This window comes from Pseudorca crassidens, chromosome 16 (genome assembly GCF_039906515.1).
Source record: "Pseudorca crassidens isolate mPseCra1 chromosome 16, mPseCra1.hap1, whole genome shotgun sequence".
Lineage (NCBI taxonomy): Eukaryota > Metazoa > Chordata > Mammalia > Artiodactyla > Delphinidae > Pseudorca > Pseudorca crassidens.
In genome coordinates, this window is record NC_090311.1 from 71,452,362 (window position 1) to 71,472,092 (window position 19,731).

At 44.8% G+C, this 19,731-nt stretch overlaps 1 protein-coding gene across 10 annotated transcripts in view; it reads left to right on the forward strand.

The window, feature by feature from the left end:
- The window catches only part of RHOBTB1 (Rho related BTB domain containing 1), a 92,142-nt gene extending 85,148 nt beyond the window's left edge, over positions 1-6,994 (forward strand). For all 10 annotated transcript variants that reach the window (XM_067710870.1, XM_067710872.1, XM_067710868.1 and 7 more), the window contains 3 exons: positions 1,444-1,532; positions 4,155-4,260; positions 4,803-6,994. In XM_067710870.1, the coding sequence (XP_067566971.1) occupies positions 1,444-1,532; positions 4,155-4,260; positions 4,803-4,972 (365 nt within the window). In that variant the 3' untranslated portion in view covers positions 4,973-6,994. The remainder of the gene's footprint in view (positions 1-1,443; positions 1,533-4,154; positions 4,261-4,802) is intronic.
- Positions 6,995-19,731: the final 12,737 nt, after the last annotated feature.

Here is a 19,731-nt window from a genome sequence, read left to right on the forward strand (position 1 = left end):
CCGCAGTGAGAAGCCTGCTCGCCGCAACTTGAGAAAGCCCATGCGCAGCAATGAAGACCCAATGCAGCCAAAAATAAATAAATTTATTTTAAAAGAAAAAACAGGGCTTCCCTGGTGGCGCAGTGGTTGAGAGCCCGCCTGCCGATGCAGGGGACATGGGTTCGTGCCCTGGTCCAGTGACTCCTCTGGGAGATTTAGTTCCAAATAGTTCTTTGTTTGTCAATCGAGCTGAGGAAGCTTGTGTCAAAGAAACCATCCCAATCTTGATACCCTGTTGACCAGATGGGGGCGTACTGACTAACAAGTAAGTATGTATCGATAGAACCAGAGCAGAAAGTAAGCATGATTTGGACCATATACTAGAAGAATAGATGCAGTGCTAGAGATGAAAAAAGAATACGTCAGCATCAAGGAGCCAGAAATGCCGGGCCAAGACTGTACCCACACGTCAGCGCCAGAGGAGGGCAACAGCCTAACAGAGGCAAGACACAGATCAGTCTCCGAACCACAGTTTGAATTCATCTTAGAAGCCTGGAACACAGCTTCAGAGCAGAAATGGCTCTCCCATCTAGACTTGTCTGACTTCTGGCTGAAGTTTCCCCCGAGCCTTTGGAATCTGAGAGGTTGAACATGTCCCTTGTCTGCTGCTGCTGAGACACACGTACACATTCACAATTTTAATTCCCCATTTGGACTCATTCCGGTTACTCAGTCTCTCCACGGTCAGAGAGTACTGAGAATTGGAGGGATGTGAATGGGGAAACTGTCAAGCAGGAAGATATGACGGAGTCTAGAGGATTCTAGGGCTTCCCTGGTGGCGCAGTGGTTGAGAGTCCTCCTGCTGACGCAGGGGACATGGGTTCGTGCCCCGGTCCGGGAAGATCCCACATGCCGCGGAGCGGCTGGGCCCGTGAGCCATGGCCGCCGAGCCTGCGCGTCCGGAGCCTGTGCTCCGCAACGGGAGAGGCCACAGTGGTGAGAGGCCCGCGTACCACAAAAAAAGAAAAAAAATAGAGGATTCTAGGCAGGTACTGGCCTGTCCAGAGCACGCTCCAACAGAACTATCTGCAGTGATGGAAACTTCCTGTGTCCGCATTGGCCGATACACATGAAATGCGGCTTGCGTGGCTGAGGACCTGAAGTTTTTACTTGGTTTACTTTTAATTATTAATTTAAGTTTAATAGTTTCAGGTGGCCAGTAGTTACCATATTGGACAGAGAAGGTCTGGAGGACTCTAGATATTTCAGAAGGCGAACAAGGATCCCCGGAGTCGCCGGTGCACTGGCTGGAGACCAGGACTCCCCGTGCTGAAAGGCGCGCGGCAGAGCGGGCCCTGGCTTCAGTTCACGTGGAGCTGTGACCCGTGCTTCCTCCCCTCGTGGCTGCTCCCGGGCCATGGCCTCCAGGCACTAACTTTCTCCCGCTCCCTCTCTCCTCCCCAGAGCAGCACGCTGTCCAGGAGCTGACCAGGGCCGCCATGAGTGGCGTGGGCATCGACGGGGAAGTGCTCTCTTATTTGGAATTGGCCCAGGTTTGTAGCAGTTTGCCTTTCACCTTTTCAGTGTGTTCAACCAGTTCGTTTAACGCTGATGCAACATTCCGCTGTTGCATCTGTCTAAATAAAGATGTCACCACCGAGTCACAGAGGCCCCCCACTGTGTGCAACGAGAAGATCTGAGAGTTTTACCTTTCATGCACGGTTCACCCTGCTGGGCTTTGTTTGAATAAAACAACAAGGACCCCACCCACACGCCAGCCCCCTTGTGCCCCCCCCCCTGCCCCGAGGCACCAGCTTCACATGTGGGAGAACAACTCAGGGCATGGGAGGAGAAGGTATTCTCTCTCCTTCCTTGAATTCTCAGACACGGATTGGCCAAGATCAGACAGTTTCTAGAATTTCGTGAAGTCCAGTGATGGATGCCTCACGTCTCACTGCAGCCCTCCTGGGTTTTTTTTTTACATCAGTACTTGTTACTGTTGACGTTGTGTTTCCATAATCCCCATACACACTTGCCCCCTTCCTCCATAGAGGGTCTGAGATCCAGCCTCGGCTTGGTCACTACATAACTTACTTAATGCACAAAGCTAAACTCTGCCTCAGTTTCCTCATCTGTAGGAAATAAGGATGGTAATTCACACCCTGTCAACCTTACAGATTATTTTGAGAATCAGGTGGGAGAGAATGTTCCAGAAAGAGCACCAAAGAGAGGAAGCCCTTTCATAGTACAAGGCACGTATGCAGAGTTATCTAGTCCCTGGCCTAGACTTACTGGCGATGAGGTTACACTCTGAAGGAACTAAGAATAAACTCTTTCGTTTTTTCTGTGGCCTGTTAGGTTTGGCTTCCTTCATTCCCTTTCTCAGGGCAGTGGTTCACTAAGTCTTAGGTCAGGCAGTTTCAATCCAGATTTCTCAGAAGGGAAAACGGTGGACCAGGACTTCACAGCAACCTGCTCACTCTGACTTAACATTCAACAAGGATTTGGTATTTTCTCCCCCTGTACCAGGCACCACCCTAGACGAGAGGACATGGAGATACAAACAGGGTAGATTCTCTGCCCTTGGGGCCGTCCTAGGCCACTGAGGGAAACAGACACAAGCACAACTTATTAAAATCCAATGTGAAAAACAACCTCACAGAGGTTCCAGTTAAAACTGAGAGCAGACATCAATCACAAGTCAAATCAGCAAGCCCCCATCAACACTGTCCAAAAGGGAATTTGGGGGTGTTTTGAAACAGGCCTGGAGGACAGCTTATGACCTGTGCCCTCTCCAGTAAGTATTCCTCCTTGAGAACAATCAGATGACCCAGAACTTCATATAGGGCCAGCCCACTTGAGGTAATGATTTACAGTTGTGTCTGTTTGTTTGCTGTGTGTTCCCACCCCGTGACCTCCCCCGACCCCGCCCACACATACACCCTGCAAAGAAATAATATGATTCCTGCTCATCTCTGACAAGCCGTGGCAGGAAGAGTTTAGGACAGAGTCTCCCACATCTTAGCTCATTTGTTAGACCCTAACCCAAGAGGTAAGTATTTAACAGTCAGCTTGGGGACAGGTGGGACGCTGATCTGTTGCATTTTCCAGTTTCTGGGGTGTAAATACCCCTACCTGGCCAACTTTAACAACTTGAAGTCACCGAGCTCCGTGATGCTCTCGAGCAGGTACAAGCCAACGCCAGTACCGCACTGCTCTGCTCTGACTTGCAGAAGGAAATCTATTATCGAGAGAAGTCGGAAGCACCTGCTAGAATTGTCTGTCCTGTTGGGCTTGTGATCTACAGAGAGTTCCTTGAGTTAGTTTCTGAGGGCGTTGGCTTTCCTCTTGGCCTCTGTTCAGGGCACTGACGGGGGCCCTGGAGGAAGCGCACTGTAGATTTCAGGGGTTCACCTGCTCAAAGAAACTTCAAGAGCGACAGACAACAGAATGGATGCCTGACAGGGGCCTGGACAGAAAGAGTGAGGGGTGGGGGGACCTGCCAAAGTGGGGGAGGGAATGGGGAGTGGACTGTGGGTTTTTGAGCATCGGGTGTTTTGCAGTCACGGCTTCCTCAGCTGCCACTGTCCTGAGCGTCTGCTCAGAAAGGAGAGGGTGGATCGAGGGTCTGGATCCCTCCGTCCCCGCCCACACTGCCTGCTCTTCTTATGTAACCAGAGGACAGGTGGAGGACAGGCACACATGCCGCGTGCTCCTGCACTGATCTTTCGTGCTCCTGTTTTAGATCTCTGGCCCCAGCCACCTGAGCTTCGACATGCAACACGGAGGCTTCTGTTGCCGGGGCTCCTTAAACGGAGATGACATCGCTGCTTTCTCCCATGGTCTGGTGCCTTCCAGAGGCCACGGCCACTTACCATTAGAGGGCAGGTGGAAGGGGAGAAGAGGAGGGCAAGGCATACTTTAGACTCCTGATCTGATACAGTGATTATTTTTAGCGCACATATCCCCGTGGGGGGGGGGGGAGTGTGCCGAACGCTTACGCGTGGCTGGCGTCGGAACCATGGGCAGAGTCAAAACCGTGTAGTCAAAACAAGAGGTTTCCGAATTAGTCATCTGGGCCCTTTATTTCTTTGACCCGTCCTGTGGCTTTTTATTTCTTTGTAGCCCCACTTTAGAAAACAGAGTCTGACCCCCTTTTGGTCACTTCCCTGCAGTTTCACAACGCCCACCAGTTGGCCGCCTGGTGTTTGCACCACATCTGCACCAACTACAACAGTGTTTGTTCCAAGTTCCGCAAGGAGATCAAATCGAAATCTGCAGGTGAGGCCGTGCGGTCCCCATCTGTCCAGTTCCCCTCACCTGTGACTGAAGGCTTTACCTTCACTGCCCCCGAGAAGGAACGCGGGCAGCCCCCAGCTCATGGAGAATTCCTTGTGCGGTCGTCACAGATTCACGTGACGTGACCCAAGGAATTGGAGGTTGGAAGTCATCTCTGGAGAACTCCACGGCCGGGGGGATCTGGGCGGAGGGGGCGGTCAGGATGCCCTGCTGTGGAGCGAGCAGAGATTGCTGGCTCGCCCTTGTCCAGGGAGGCATGCTTGGGAGCGAGCTTACGCTCTGAAGTGAAGGGGTCCTGGGTTCAGGCTCTCTGTGTCCAGCTGTGTGATTTTAGGCAAGTGATTCTACCTCTCAAAACTCTGGTGTCACAGTCTGCCACTGGCCCTGCCCACAGTCCCTGCCCATTGGGTAGTTGGGATGAGCACACGATAATCATATATAAGAAGCCTAAGCACAGAACCTACTGGCACAAAGAGGCCATGAATGAACAGCAGGTATCACCATCTGCATCTTTCCTTCCCCAGACAACCAGGAATACTTTGAGCGGCACCGCTGGCCCCCCGTGTGGTACCTGAAGGAAGAAGACCACTACCAGCGTGTGAAAAGGGAAAGAGAGAAGGAAGATATTGCACTAAATAAACATCACTCGAGACGAAAGTGGTGCTTCTGGAATTCATCTCCAGCGGTCGCCTGAGGCAGAAGAGAAAAAAAAAAAAAAGGAGAAATCTGACACACCACTTTTCAAAGCACTGCTGTAAAATCGGTCTTACTATTAGAGATAAGGTGTAGTTCAGGTGGCAGGCGCTGCTCTTCCTCCACTTTCATGCATTTATCTGTGTTGGGATCAAAGCACAAGCTCACCATCCATGAGCCTGGACAAAAAGGGAAGTTGACGCCCACTGCATTCCTTAAACTTGTATATTTTTTGTTAGAAGGCTTAATAAACTTTAGTCCGTTATCTCATTTCTTTTTATACAAAGGAAAAAAAAATCCAGCTCTCATGTTTCGAATTCCAAATTGGAAAATATTTTTATATGGTCTCTTGTAAATGAAAATACTGTGTATTACTTTATTTTACAAGCCACACATTAACCATGAAGTCGCCCTGTGATTCTCTTTGCCCATGTGATCACCAAGCATTATTACTTAGAGGGTTATCCTTCTGTCGTGAAGTAAAGGGTTGGAATGAAATTCCCCAAAGTGCAAGTTAGGGAGTGTTTCATCTTTGTTCTGCTGAATAGCATCGGTATAATTACAAAGTCCACTCCAAGAATGTGTAATATTTACGATATTTGCCATGTAAGTGCTAGTAATTATATGGTTATATGTGCCATGTAAAATATAGTGATATCACATCTTCTGTTGTATAAAACATCTAGATTTAAGAGGACAATCTTTATAATCATTAGAAGGGCTTATTAAATCCCAGCATTATCCAGGGCAAACTCTCTGGTGGACCTGAATACAGAAGATACCGTAAGAGCATTGGTGTTCGGATTGCTGTATTAGGACGTACATCTCTCAGTGTTCCTTGATCTTGCCGTGTTTCTGCATGCAGATTCTCCACTGACTTGAATCGAGATGGGCAAGGGAAAGGGTCCCCGGACTCTGTCCCAACGTCTGCAGGCTTGTCACACCTCCCCACTGGAAACAGGCTTCCTCAGGTCTCTCACCTGCGGCCAACTTCACTTTGTAAGACCCATATTTTTAACTCTTCCCAGGGAAAACTCATGTTGCTGCAGAAGTATACCAAGGCAGACCACCCACCCCTGCTGAAATTCAGCGGGGCCTGTGAAGGCACGAAGCTGGAGGCTGGGTCGTCTAGGGTCACTGCATTCTCCAACGAAGACGGGAATTTTACTCCAAGAGTCTAGGAAATGGTGCTATTGTGAGTTAGTTCTGACCCTTTGTCATTCTGAGTTTTCAGTGTTAAAATAGAAAGTACTGAGCAGGGGAGTTTTGAGAGGCCGTCAATCACTGCTTCTCTGTAAATTAAAATGTTACAGCACTCACGCAGAGCATTTTCAGGCCACACTTCCATACCTGTCAAGGGATGTTGTATGGTGGAGGCTGGGACTTATTCTTTCAGGAAGTCAATTTACTGATGCTAAAAGCTGTTGATTTTTTTTCTACCTTTCAGAAGTTGGAAAAGAGACAGTTGAATCCAAACTCCAATGTTGACAGCCAAATATATTTGAAAATCTATCCAGATTACAGATGGACATTTATGACTGGCAGGGGATACACACCAGATTCAAAAGCTGGGAGAGGCCCAGCCATAAAGAGGCCCCTTTATCACCCTCTCATGACAAAGGAGGGGGCAGCAGAGTAGGGAAGGATAGGATGATTGTAAATGCCTCTACTTTAATTTGGGGTCAATAGGTTGTAAGTCATTAATGGAAGGAGAAAGGAGACAGAATGAGAGGAAGGATCGGCATATATCCCATCATAAAATGGTAGGAGTTGAGTTTTCGATGAGTAGTCAGAATGGAATTTATACAACCAAAGCTCCCATGTGATTGTAATCTTGCCAAAATGTAATGGACATATAAATGAACCTGGGTATAAGCAATAATATCCACTAGTGTTTGTTATCAGCTACTGTAACCAAGTGGCTGGTTCATTTGGTTAACGCTGATTATGGCCTTTTAACCATGGTGGTTTGTTTTGTGTTTTTTATTTCACGAAAAGCCAGTAAAATCGTTTAGCTATAAAATGCCTCCAGTTTTTCTTTAAGGACTACCATCATTATGTGTGTCATTTTCATTGCTTTTTTAAAAAACTGTCAAAACTTTAAAGGTGCTGGGTCACGGGGGCTGTGTGTCCTCTAGGAACCAGGCAGCTTGAATGACCGTCATCTTTGTTTTCAGTATTGCCAGCATGGTGCAATGCCATGATGTAAATGCGGGGTCTGGATCTTGGCTCTTGGCTAATATGGTTATGTCATTAGACGTGGTACAGTTCTGGAAAAAACAAAAATGGACTAATGGACTAAGTCCATTCCCCTAATGGACTTCCTATAACCGGATTTTGGGGGATTCCACCAGCAATTAAGTCAAAGTTTGCGTTGGTGGACTCATGAAGATTGGTCTTTTCTTCAGAAGCAGATCTGAGAAAAGCCTCTGGAAAAATCTGTTAAAAATTTCTGGACTTCTAGGCAGTGTAATATTTGCCCAAGTTCAGAAGGAAGAAGGGTCTCCAGTGAGGTCACAGGGGGGGATTTTCTGAGCGGCAAATTCCCTATGCCTCCATGGAAAGGAGTTGACAGCTATAAAAAACAACCGCAGGAAAAAGACAGTGAGTTTCCAATACACTTACACACCTTTTAAAGGTGGGTGGTCCAGGTCAGACACCTTTTACGTAACGCATACCAGTGGGGTCTTACACATAGAAAGTCTTGGTCTAAATCTCTCCTGTGGCAATGCCTAGCAAACCATCAAGGATTTCAGCAGCCCTGTATCAGCATTACAGGAACCACAAATTGTACTGGTTTACAGGTAACTCCAGTATTTTCATTATAGACATTCAAAAACAGGAATTCTATGCTTCTAAGATTTTTTTTTCACACTTACTTCCATTGTATGGTATATCAGTTGTCAAAATTCAGTTTTTCATCACTGTGACATTGGCTAAGTAGAATAAATTCTGCCAGTCAGAGGAAAAAACAAAGTGAATTCTGAATTTGGAAACTTAATGAGTGCAGCATTTCTGAATTGGATGCTTTTCTGCAAGCTAAAGATTTACCAGACTTTTTCTTACGGAAATATATGGGGTATTTCTTTAATTGAATGCCCTAATTGGATGCCAGTGGGCAAGCAGCAATAATTCCTCTTTTCTAGAAGAATGTGACTATTGCATAAAAGAGGTAGAGTTAAAAGTTAGCCATGGAGAATGTGTTTGTGTTCTGTGTGTGTGTGTGTATGTGTGTAAGTAATCAAGAAACAACACAAGGAAGAAAAAGAAAAAGGCTAAACACAATTTTAAAAAATAAAGAGGGAGAAGGGGCACTGACCAGAGCCACCGAAGTTGAATTAAGCACCGTGAGCCTTGGATACACCCCTTTCTTCCAAAGTGCTAATTTATGAGATTATTCCATATCTCATGACTTAATTTTCAGATGAAGAGTTTGCTCTCTTAAAATTCCAATTAGGAGGCAGGTGATGTATCACCGGCATGGCAACACTGCTGACCTCCTGTCAGAGGAGAAGCCATGCTCTTCCCTTTGGCTGCATTTGAAAATCTCACCCTGTGCTGCTAGTGCCTTTAAGTTGGGTATTTTCACTTAAGCCATTTAGCTGCGGGATATTTCACTGGGTTCATGTGCAGGTGCCTCATCAGTTAGACATTTACAGACTATAGTCTACAAAATATGGAAATAATTTGGGAGCAGATAACTCTTGGGTGGAAACAAATCAATCATACAGTTGCACATCCACAGACGTGAAAGTGTTAGAAACAACAGTAGGAGACATGAAGTGACTTGCCAGCAACTCCCTCCTGTTGCTCACCAGTTCTCCAGGAACAGAACATGTAAGTGACATGCATTTCCAGAATGTAGATGAAATGGGTGATTCCCAAATGTGGCCCCATGGAAGGAGTATTTAAATTCTTTGAGTCTGAATACATTCTCAATCCCCAAGACAAGAATGGTTAGACGGAGCAGGCAATCAATAAGAAAAGAACTTGATTCATATCTCTCTGCTTGGATGCCAACCAAAGTTTGGGCATTTTTTTTTGTTTCCTCCCAATCGGATAAAAATAAACATCCTTTTGATTTGATGATTCACGGTAGTCCCCAATGGAGGGATAATACCCATGGAATGTTAGGTTTAACTGGTGTGGGAAAAGATACACTACTTCTCCAAGCTTTAGTCATCCAGAAAAGAATGGAAACAACTTTCACTGAGTTTTTAGTGCAGATTAAGTGAGATGATTTATGTAAAGCACTTGGAACTGTGCCTGACACATAGTTATCACTCAGTAAATAAACCTGTGTACTCAGCATGTGAAATACCCAGGCAAGAAATCCAGGAGAGAGGACAACTCTGCATGTTACAAAATTACTGTATTGTCTTTTCCTGCATTTCTCAAGCTGTGTGCCAGCCTCGCTGCTTAGTGCTTCATGACAGTGATTAAAGAGTTAGAAAATAAGAGCTGTGGAAAGAGAAAAGGCAAGTGGTAGGAGGATGGAGGAGAGTATGGCTCTTTCCAAGAAGACACTGCCCTCACTGTTCCTCCCTTCTCTCCATAGAATAAGGGCTGGATTTTCTGCCTTTAAAAAAAAACCCGAGAGATAAAAAACCTTTCCCCCCAAACCATCCAACAGCTCGGGGTTTTTGAGCGCAAGCCACATGTTCTCCTTGCTTGGCCCTGCAATAAACCTTTCCAAAAAAATAAATACATCCCTAGAGAGCTTGTGCATATGCATTGAAGGTTGCCTTCTAATTTTATTTCACATATGAAGTCTAAAGAAAAAGTAACCTACCAGTACAAATTCTACAGATTTTTCAAAGAGTCTCTTGAATTCTGTGAGTCATATCAACGTGAATATAAAACTTAGTTTTCCATTCTGGGTGGTGAACCACAGAGCAACACTACCTAGTTCATGAGATGGAGGGTGTTCAGACCACTGTGATTTCTCCCCCAGCCTCACGCCCACTGGGATGCTGGGACCTCATGACCACCACTAGTATATCTTTCAATTTTTGTATTGGAGAGAATTCTTTAAAAGTAAGTAGTCATAGTAAATGGCCAAACATTTGAAATTTCCAACTATTAGAGAAATGGGCTTACCAATCTTTTTAAAAAATAATAATTATAAGGTGGACTCTCTCCGCAGCAAATTCTGTACTGCGGGTACCCTTGCACCCATTTTGCTGACATTTGCCTAGGTAGCCAGGGTGGTGAGGCCTTGGGAGGCTAAGATGCACTTTCACATGCTCTTCCAGTTTTATTCCACTATTTCCTCACAGTGCCCAACCCGATGGATTGATGTTCCAATTTGGCACCAATCTATCAGAGTCCAAAGCACAGAGATGAGAACCAAGCTAATAATATTTAACATTTTTTAGTACATGTTGGGGCCAAACAATAAGTGCTTTACATGCACTTACCTCATTTAATTCTCACGACACTGTCTTATGGGGAAGGTGATGGGTTGCCCAGAAGCTAACCCTGAGTCAGAGAGTCACAGGCAAGTGATTTATTTAGGAAGTGCCCTTAGGTGAGACCAACATGAGAGGCAGAAGGAAGCAGGAAGGTAAGAAACCAGCCTGGTCTTGAGGTGTGCCCTGCAGTATAAACTACACCTCGGAGTTGGCTTTCCTATTCCTGCACAGATAGTCAAAGGCTAAGTACTCTGGGCAGGGGAAGGGATTAGTGTAAATTTCTGAGCATTTTAGGCCTGTGTTGGCGAGTTGAAAAAAGTGGCTCCAACCATACAGAAGAATAAATTCAAAATGGCTTAAAGACTTAAACATAAGATATGACATCATAAAACTCCTAGAAGAGAACATAGGCAAAACATTCTCTGACATAAATCACACCAAGGTTTTCTTAGATCAGTCTCCCAAGGCAATACAAATAAAAACAAAAATAAACAAATGGGACCTAATCAAACTTACAAGCTTTTGCACAGCAAAGGAAACCATAAACAAGATGAAAAGACAACCCTCAGAATGGGAGAAAATATTTGCAAATGACACAAACAACAAGGACTTACTTTCCAAATATACAAACAGCTCAGACAACTGAACAAAAAAAAAACAAACAACCCTATCCAAAAGTGGGCAGAAGACCTAAATAGACATTACACCAAAGAAGACATACAGATGGCCAACAGGCACATGAAAAGATGCTCAACATCACTAATTATTAGAGAAATGCAAATCAAAACTACAATGAGGTATCGCCTCGCACCAGCCAGAATGGCCATCATTTAAAAGTCTACAAAAAGCAAATGCTGGGGAGAGTGTGGAGAAAAGGGAACCCTCCTACACTGTTGGTGGGAATGTAAGTTGGTGCAGCCACTGTGGAAAACAGTATGGAGGTTCTTCAGAAAACAAAAAGTAGAATTACATATGATCTAGCAATCCCACTCCTGGGCATATATCTGGAAAAAACAATAATTCAAAAAGATACATGCACCCCAAAGATGCAGACCTACTACAGAATGGACTTGAGGACACGGGGAGAGGGAAGGATAAGCTGGGATGAAGTGAGAGAGTGGCATGGACATATATACACTACCAAATGTAAAACCAATAGCTAGTGGGAAGCAGCTGCATAGCACAGGGAGATCGGCCTGGTGCTCTGTGACCACCTAGAGGGGTGGGATAGGGAGGGTGGGAGGAGGGATACGCAAGAGGGAAGAGGTATGGGGATATATGTATATGTATAGCTGATTCACTTTGTTATACAGCAGAAACTAACACACCATTGTAAAGCAATTATACTCCAGTAAAAATGTTAAAAAAAAAATAACTACATAATAAAAAAGAATTAGTGGGAAAGTAGCATGCTTGCATCATATAGAGTGAGACTGGTATTCAGTTACCTCTGTTGCACCAGTTTGTGTTGCAGTTTACCAATTCAATATAGCCCTGCATTTAAAATTCCTTTTTAAGATTTGTGGATTTTATTTTTATTAAGAATATAGATATAAAGTACTGTAGTTTACAGCTAGGCCTTGAAATATCTTTTTTAGGATCTGTTAGGAATAAGATTGATATTGTATTGTGTGTAACCTGCACAATGTGGAAAGCTGTGCAAAATCTTTGCCTCTGTGCTGTCAGCGTGATGTGTTTTCTGCATGGTTATATATTACTAGTGATTTTATCAAAGCTTCTAAAACTTAAATTACATGGTAAAGTACCTGTAAGAGGCTGCATAAATGTTAGTTGGCACGTAAAGACAATTGTAGAAGTTGAAGACATGATTGCTATATTTCAATGTTTATTCCCACTCAACATATTGCCTTCTAAGCTTTCTTTTTTGTTCAAAGCAGGATCTTAAAGATAGGTTTAAGTTAATGGATGTAACGCAGGGTTCCTACGCTGTACTGGCGCATGTTGGTGGTCCTCTGTGCCCTAGATATATGCACACAGGGTGCAAGTAAAAATCTACAGAGTGGAAAAAAAAAAAAAGATACATGCACCCCAATGTTCATAGCAGCACTATTCACAACAGCCAAGGTATGGAAGCAACCTAAAGTGTCCATCAGCAGAGGAATGGATAAAGATGTGGTACATATATACAATGGAATATTCTTCAGCCAACAAAAAGAGTGAAATAATGCCATTTGCAGCAACATGGACGCAACTAGAGATTATCCTAAGTGAAGTAAGTCAGAAAGAGAAAGACAAATATCATATGATATCACTTCTATGTGGAATCTAAAATATGACACAAATGAACTTATCTATGAAACAGAAACAGAATCACACACATAGAGAACAGACTGGTGGTTGCCAAGGGGGAGGGGGTTGGGGGAGGGCTGGAGTGGGAGGTTGGGGTTAGCGGATGTAAGCTATTATGTATATATAAACAACAAGTTGCTACTGTCTAGCAGATGGAACTATAGTCAACATATATAACTGAATCACTGCTGTACAGCAGAAATTAACACAACATTGGAAATCAACTATACTTCAATTTTTAAAAATGAGTTGTAAAAAATAAAAATAAAGTGACTCCAGTAGCATGTAGGAAATCCTCTGAGGTGAGTCATGGGTGTCGGTTGTTAAAGGTAAGCAGAACACAAAAGCCAGGGAGGGACACCCAGAAAAGTGAAATGGACCTAACGGCGCCAGGTTACTCTGGCCACTAACCTCTATCCTGAAATTCTGAAAAACAACCTGGACTGTTTGATGGGGCACACTGATGGCAGTCTTGTGTGCTGACAAAACATTGCATCCTCTTTTGCTTCCTGTCAAAAAGCTTCAGAAATCAACTTGAAGAGCATCAGAAGAGAAATTCGTCTTGGATTAATTTTTCAAAATTACCGAATCTCAAACATAATCATCCTCCCCCAAAATGTACCCAAGACCTTATTGGAAAGGGTATCATTGAATTTCCCCTAGATTGTGCAAAACAAATTTAATAACGATTTAATTGAACCTCAACAAATTTCTGCCACACAGCATTTTCTAGATTTACAGCAATTTCGGAAAAAAGCCCAGGATGGCAATTCTGATTCTCCCTCAACACACCCACCATCTCCCTACACACACCAGAATCAGTCCAGAGGAAATGATCAAAGTCTAAAGATTTTAAGTCTTTAAAAATTTTTCTTTCAATACCAACTGTTTGATTTCCATGGCATTCACTGCCTGATTTTTACTGAGCTAACCAAAGGGAGAAAAGGAGAGCCTGAGGTGGAGTCAGGGCTCAGAGCAAGGAAGAAAAGCTCTGCCACTGCTTGCTTTATTATGTGACATCTTCTTTTTCTTGAAAGCTACTGCCTGGACCACTCTCTGTACTTCCTTGCCCGATTCCTGCATTAACCCACGTTCACTTAACTGACAGGAACTCCACCCACTTCACCCAAGCTTCTGGTCATCAAGATGGTTACCTCCCCCAAAACAGAGCTGCCATATGATCTAGCAATCCCACTCCTGGGCATATACCCAGAGAAAACTAGAAAAGATACATGCACCCCTGTGTTCACAGCAGCACTACTTACAATAGCCAAGACATGGAAACAACCAAAATGTCCATCAACAGAGGAGTGGATAAAGAAGATGTGGCACATATGTGTGTATGTATGTATATATATATGTGTGTGTGTATATATATATATATAATGGAATATTACTCGGCCATCAAAAAGAATGAAATAATGCCATGTGCAGCAACATGGATGGACCTAGAGATTATCATACTAAGTGAAGTAAGTCAGAAAGAGAAAGACAAATACCATATGATATCACTTATATGTGGAATCTAAAATACGATACAAATCAACGTATCTACGAAACAAAAACAGACTCAGACACAGAGGACAGATTTGTGGTTGCCAAGGGGGAGGGGAGGTGGGGGAGGGAAGGATTGGGAGTTTGGGATTAGCAGAGGCAAACTTATATATAGGATGGATAAACAACAAGGTCACACTGTATAGCACATGGAATTATATTCAATACTCTGTGGCAAACCATAATGGAAAAGAATATAAAAAAGAATATATATATATATCCATACGTGTATAACTAAGTCACTTTGCTGGGCAGAAGAAATTAACACAACACTGTAAATCAACTATACTTCAATAAAATTAAAAAAAAAAAAAAAAAGATGGTTACCTCCCCAAGAGGGGCAGCTACTGTATTTCAGCAGCTTCAACTGTCTGAAAATTATTCAGCTGGAGGCCCAGCTATTTTCTTATTGGATCTCCCATGAAAGACACAACCTCTTTAAAGGCTATGTCCTCTCTTTACCCTCACACAAACTCTTCAGAGAGGGTCTGACCTTCTTGAGCTAACGGCCTTTTGTTCAGTAAAAGTTCAGAGAACAAATATTTCTTCACAAACAACAATAACATTCTTTTCAGTGGAGGAACCAGACAGCCCAAAAGTCAATTCAGACGGCGGAGGGGACGGTGCCAGGATATCTGTGTTTTGAAAGCATTCCGGGCAATTCCAACGTGCGTGGGGGTTGAGCGGCTCTGTCAATCTGATGTGTCCTGACTCCCTTCCTGACCCTGCTTCCCCTGCCTGCCGTGCTTCAGCCCAACAGGGCTTCTTCTTTTTCTTTTTAATTAAATTTTATTGGAGTGTAGTTGATTTACAATGTTGTGCTAGTTATGCATGTATATATATCCACTCTTTTTAAAATTCTTTTCCCGTGCAGGTCATTACAGAATATTGAGTAGAGTTCCCTGTGCTATACAGCAGGTTCTTATTAGTTATCTATTTTATATATAGTCAAACACATCTTTTTTTTTCTTTTTGGGGGGGGGTCATCCTGATCTTACCCTGACCAGGGATCAAACCCGGGTCCCCTGCAGTTGAAGTGTGGAGTCTTAACCACTGGACCACCAGGGAAGTCCCAAACAGGTCTTCTTGACGAGCTTTCACTAGGCTGTGTCCTTGTCCTGTGATCTTTGTACATGCTTTTCCCTCAGCCATCAGATGCTCTTTCCCCAGTTAACTGCTCGACTCACCCCTCGATTCAAGGACCTGCGCCAGAACCGTAAAGCTTCAAGAAGCACCCCTCTTGCTCCTTGGATGTCCCACCATATAAACCTCATTGAGTTTCTATCCAGTTGTATAACCATCTTCAAGGAGGCCCAAGAGGCTCACGTGATAACTAGAAGAAACCATCTCAGCTTAGGGTTGAAAAGAATTCAGCCCGGAAGTTCCGTAATTACACACATCACGGCTCACTTGTCAATGTTACCATCAGTGCAACGAAGCAGCAACCCAGTCTCCCACACACCTGAAAAGAGTGCTGACGATTTCTAGGTAAACTCATTGTTCTACCTCCAAACCAGCCCTCTGGCCTGGCTGCAACCCCAGCTGCTCTCTGGCTTCCCCCTCCCTCTGGGTCTAAGGAGGCCGAACGCAGGTGCAGAAAGAGTGGAGGGCGAAGAAATGACCAGCAGGGAGACCCGTTAGGAAGTCCTAGTATAGCAGTGAGGGCTAGAGGACGGGCATGTTGGGGGGAAAAGTCCCCCTTCCCCCAGGGTACCCTTTCCAACCACAGACATGCTGTTTCTTTCTCTCAAAATCACCAACTCATTATGTATTCCTGGGCATCTGGCACTCTAAAGCCCCAGCTGTTCTGCCCTTGGCTTTCAGAAACTTCAACAGGAACTGATATTCAGACCATGCAAGGTGGATGGACACATGGCAGATTATATCTAAGACAGGTGTCGGAAAGGGTATTCATCCAATAGGTTTCCTGGTGCCACCCAACAGCCAGACTTGCAAATACCTCGAGCCCAAGCTCTTCATGAGAGTCTAATTGTTATTTTCAGCACCACAGGCACAACCACCTTAGACGGGAGCCCTCAGCCTCCTGTCCATGCTTCCGCAGAGTTTTCACAGCCCTCTCCACGGTGGAGGGTTCCTGGAGCAAAAGTCCCGGAGCCTCTCTGTACCCCTGTGGTTCCTCCCCACAGAGCAGCAGAGGATGGGATGGCCCAGTCTCTCTCCCTTGCCTCCAGGAAGTGCAGAAAGGGAAAGGACCCTTTCTATTCCCTGCCCCAACGGAGAGAACACCTGGGTCAGGACTTCAAGAGGCTGCCTGGGGACCGCCATTCTCTCAAGGACCTTCCTTTCTCTGCCAGCAAGGGATGCTGTGAGCAGGCTGCTGCCCTGCTGAAGCCCACTGGGTAAGAGTGCCCCGAGCCCACTGTGCCACCCAGTGCTCCCCACAGACAGGGACGAAGGCTTGGGTTTGAGAAGCAGCAGGAAGCCCTCGCTTGGTCTCCAGTCCAACGTCACCAGGAAACCCTGAAATTCAGGCTTATTGCATATGTGACACCATGTAGCTAACAATGATCGCCTTCTGGGTGCTTATATCTTTCCTCTAGTGGTTAGAACCTGCAGACAAGAAGAGATGGCTAAATGACTCCCCAGGCACACAAGTACCTTTATTTCTCTCGACTCACTCAGAGCCCGCACTGTCCCCACAACAATTCATAGTGCTCTGCAATACATCTTCCTATTTGTTTTACAAATGGGAAACCAGACCCAGAGAGGCGGGAAAAGTCACCAAGTTTCCACACTTAGTACCAGAGCAGGGATTTTAACTCGCTTCAGTACCTCATTTGCACCCTTTGTTTGTTTACTTATTTACTTTTTTATTAGAGTTAGACAAATTTATTCTAAATTTCTTAGAGACAGATAACAATAGCCATGTGCTATAGGCTGAATATTTGTGTCCCACCCCCAAATTCATATGTTGAAACCTACCCCCCAGTGTGATGGTACTAGGAAGTAGGGCATTTGGGAGGCGATTAGGCCATAAGGGTACAGCACTCATGAGTGGGATGAGTGCCCTTGTAAAAGGGACCTCAGAGAGTTCCCTCCCTCCTTCTGCCATGCGAGGACACAGAGAAAAGACAGCCATCTAGGAACCAGGTAGTGGGCTCTCACCAGACACAGAGTCCGCTGGTGCCTTAATCCTGGACTTCCCAGCCTGCAGAGCTGTGAGAAATAAATTTCTGTACCCAGTCTATGATTTTTGTTATAGCAGCCCAAACGACTAAAACACCATGAAAGCTCTAAAAACAAGGAGAAAAAAATAGGAGATGGATAGCCCTATTTGATATGAAAATGTCTAAGGTGGCTTTACGATGAACAGTTAATGTCAGCCCAAGAACAGACATAAAAATAGAATACAATAGAAAGTCTAGAAATAAACACCTGCAGAGTATATTTAGCCTACGATTAAAGTTGTACTTCACAGGACTGGGGAAGATATGGAATTTTTAATACATGGTGTTGGGACACCTGGATAGCCATTTGCAAAGAAAAAACGAAACACATCCGTACTTCCACATCATTTTTAACTTTAGAGATCTCAGTGTAAAAATAAAACAAACATAACTAGAGCGAACTAATACAAAACTCTGGGTGAATTGCCTGAGAGTGGGATGACATTTATGAGTCTGGTTCAAATCTTTAGGAAATAAAAGAAACAACTGATAGTGTCAACTATATAAAATCAAAATTCTATCCTGAGAGCCAGAGAATGTAAGTGGCGTCACCCAGGCCACAAGGGGGTTAGTGTAAACTCCTGAGGGTAAGGCCAGGTCCTTTGACCTCACTCTTGGGTACTTCCCTATGCTGTCCCCCGTGACTTTCTAATACTGCCCATAACCCTCCTGTTCTCTTCTTGAGGCCACGTCTGCAAACTGTCTCTCACACCTACAAAGCCCTCTTATCCCTATGTGCACGGAATCCAGTGTTAGGTTCCAGGATCCTTTGAATGAAACGTGCATCTCCTTTCCACCTCACTAGTTGGCTAAAGTTTAACCTATGATGGGATTCTGAAGTCATCCACAGTTCACCAGAGCTGTAATCTGCAGCTACAGGTAACAGATGAGCCCCGAGTCTGGCAGACGTGGGCTCTGCAGTTGCATCTGTGTTCTCCGGAGAGGTAGGAGGCCAGCTGGACACAGTATTTCTCCGGTAACCCCTGTTTAGGAGACACTTCATTGGGAGCGGTAACAATGACACAGAAAACCTATCCCCTGCCCTCAAGTGTCCTGGCAGCAAATTTGGAAATTAGGAGGCTGGAAGGGCCCTGTGAGGTCATGTAATCCAAACGCTAGCGGGTCTTTAAGGAGGCCATCAGTGTGAACCCGGTAAGCAATCCTAGTAATCAGCGCTGGTGTGTACAGCACAGAATGTGCTACAGTTCAGAGAAGGACGAGATCAGAGGCAGAGGGAACGAGCTTCCACGGGCAGAGACAGATGGCTACTGAGAGTCCTACCCAGGCTTCATTCATGATTTATCCCCAGCCCTAGCCATAAATCCTAAGCCTTCTTCCTCTAAACAGCCTTGCTGTTCTAACCCACCTTGCTCATAGCAGGCTCTGTAGCCTGGGCTGTCGCTTTGGGTGAGGACTCTGAAACGTTTCAGACCTCCCTCACCCCGGTCTCTTCCCACTAGAGCCCCCTTAGTTCTTTTGCCCTTTCTACCTTCTTTGCCAGTGTCTGATATCATTCTCTCTTAGGCCAGGCTGAGAAGAAAGCTCCTCTGCCCTCTGGAGAAACGCAGTATCCAAGCTGTGCGGCAGGCACGCAAGGTGCCGAGGAAGACTTAGGGAGAAAGGATGAGGGATGGGGGCAGGGCTAGCAGAGCCCGAGGGAAAGTCCAGCCACAGCCCAGCAGCACTGGGTGACGGTCACTGGGAACACTTGGTTCATACAGATGACCAAGAAGCACATGAAAAGGTGCTCAACATCTCTAATTATTAGAGAAATGCAAATCAAAACTGCAATGAGGTGTCACCTCACACGGGTCAGAATGGCCATCATCAAAAAGTCTACAAATAATAAATGCCGGAGAGGGTGCGGAGAAAGGGGAACCCTCTTGCACTGTTGGTGGGAATGTAAATTGGTGCAGTCACTATGGAGAACAGCATGGAGGTTCCTTTAAAAAACTAAAAATAGAGTTGCCATATGATGCTGCAATCCCACTCCTGGGCATATATCCAGAGAAAACTATAATTTGAAAAGATACATGTACCCCTATATTCATAGCAGCAGTGTTTACAATAGCCAAGACATGGAAGCAACCTAAAGTGTCCATCAACAGAGGAACGGATAATGAAGATGTGGCACATATACACAATGGAATATTACTCGGCCATCAAAAAGAATGAAATGATGCCATTTGTGGCAACATGGATGGACCTAGAGATTATCATACTGAGTGAAGTAAGGCAGACAGAGAAAGACAAATATCACATGATATCACTTATATGTGAAATCTAGAAAAATA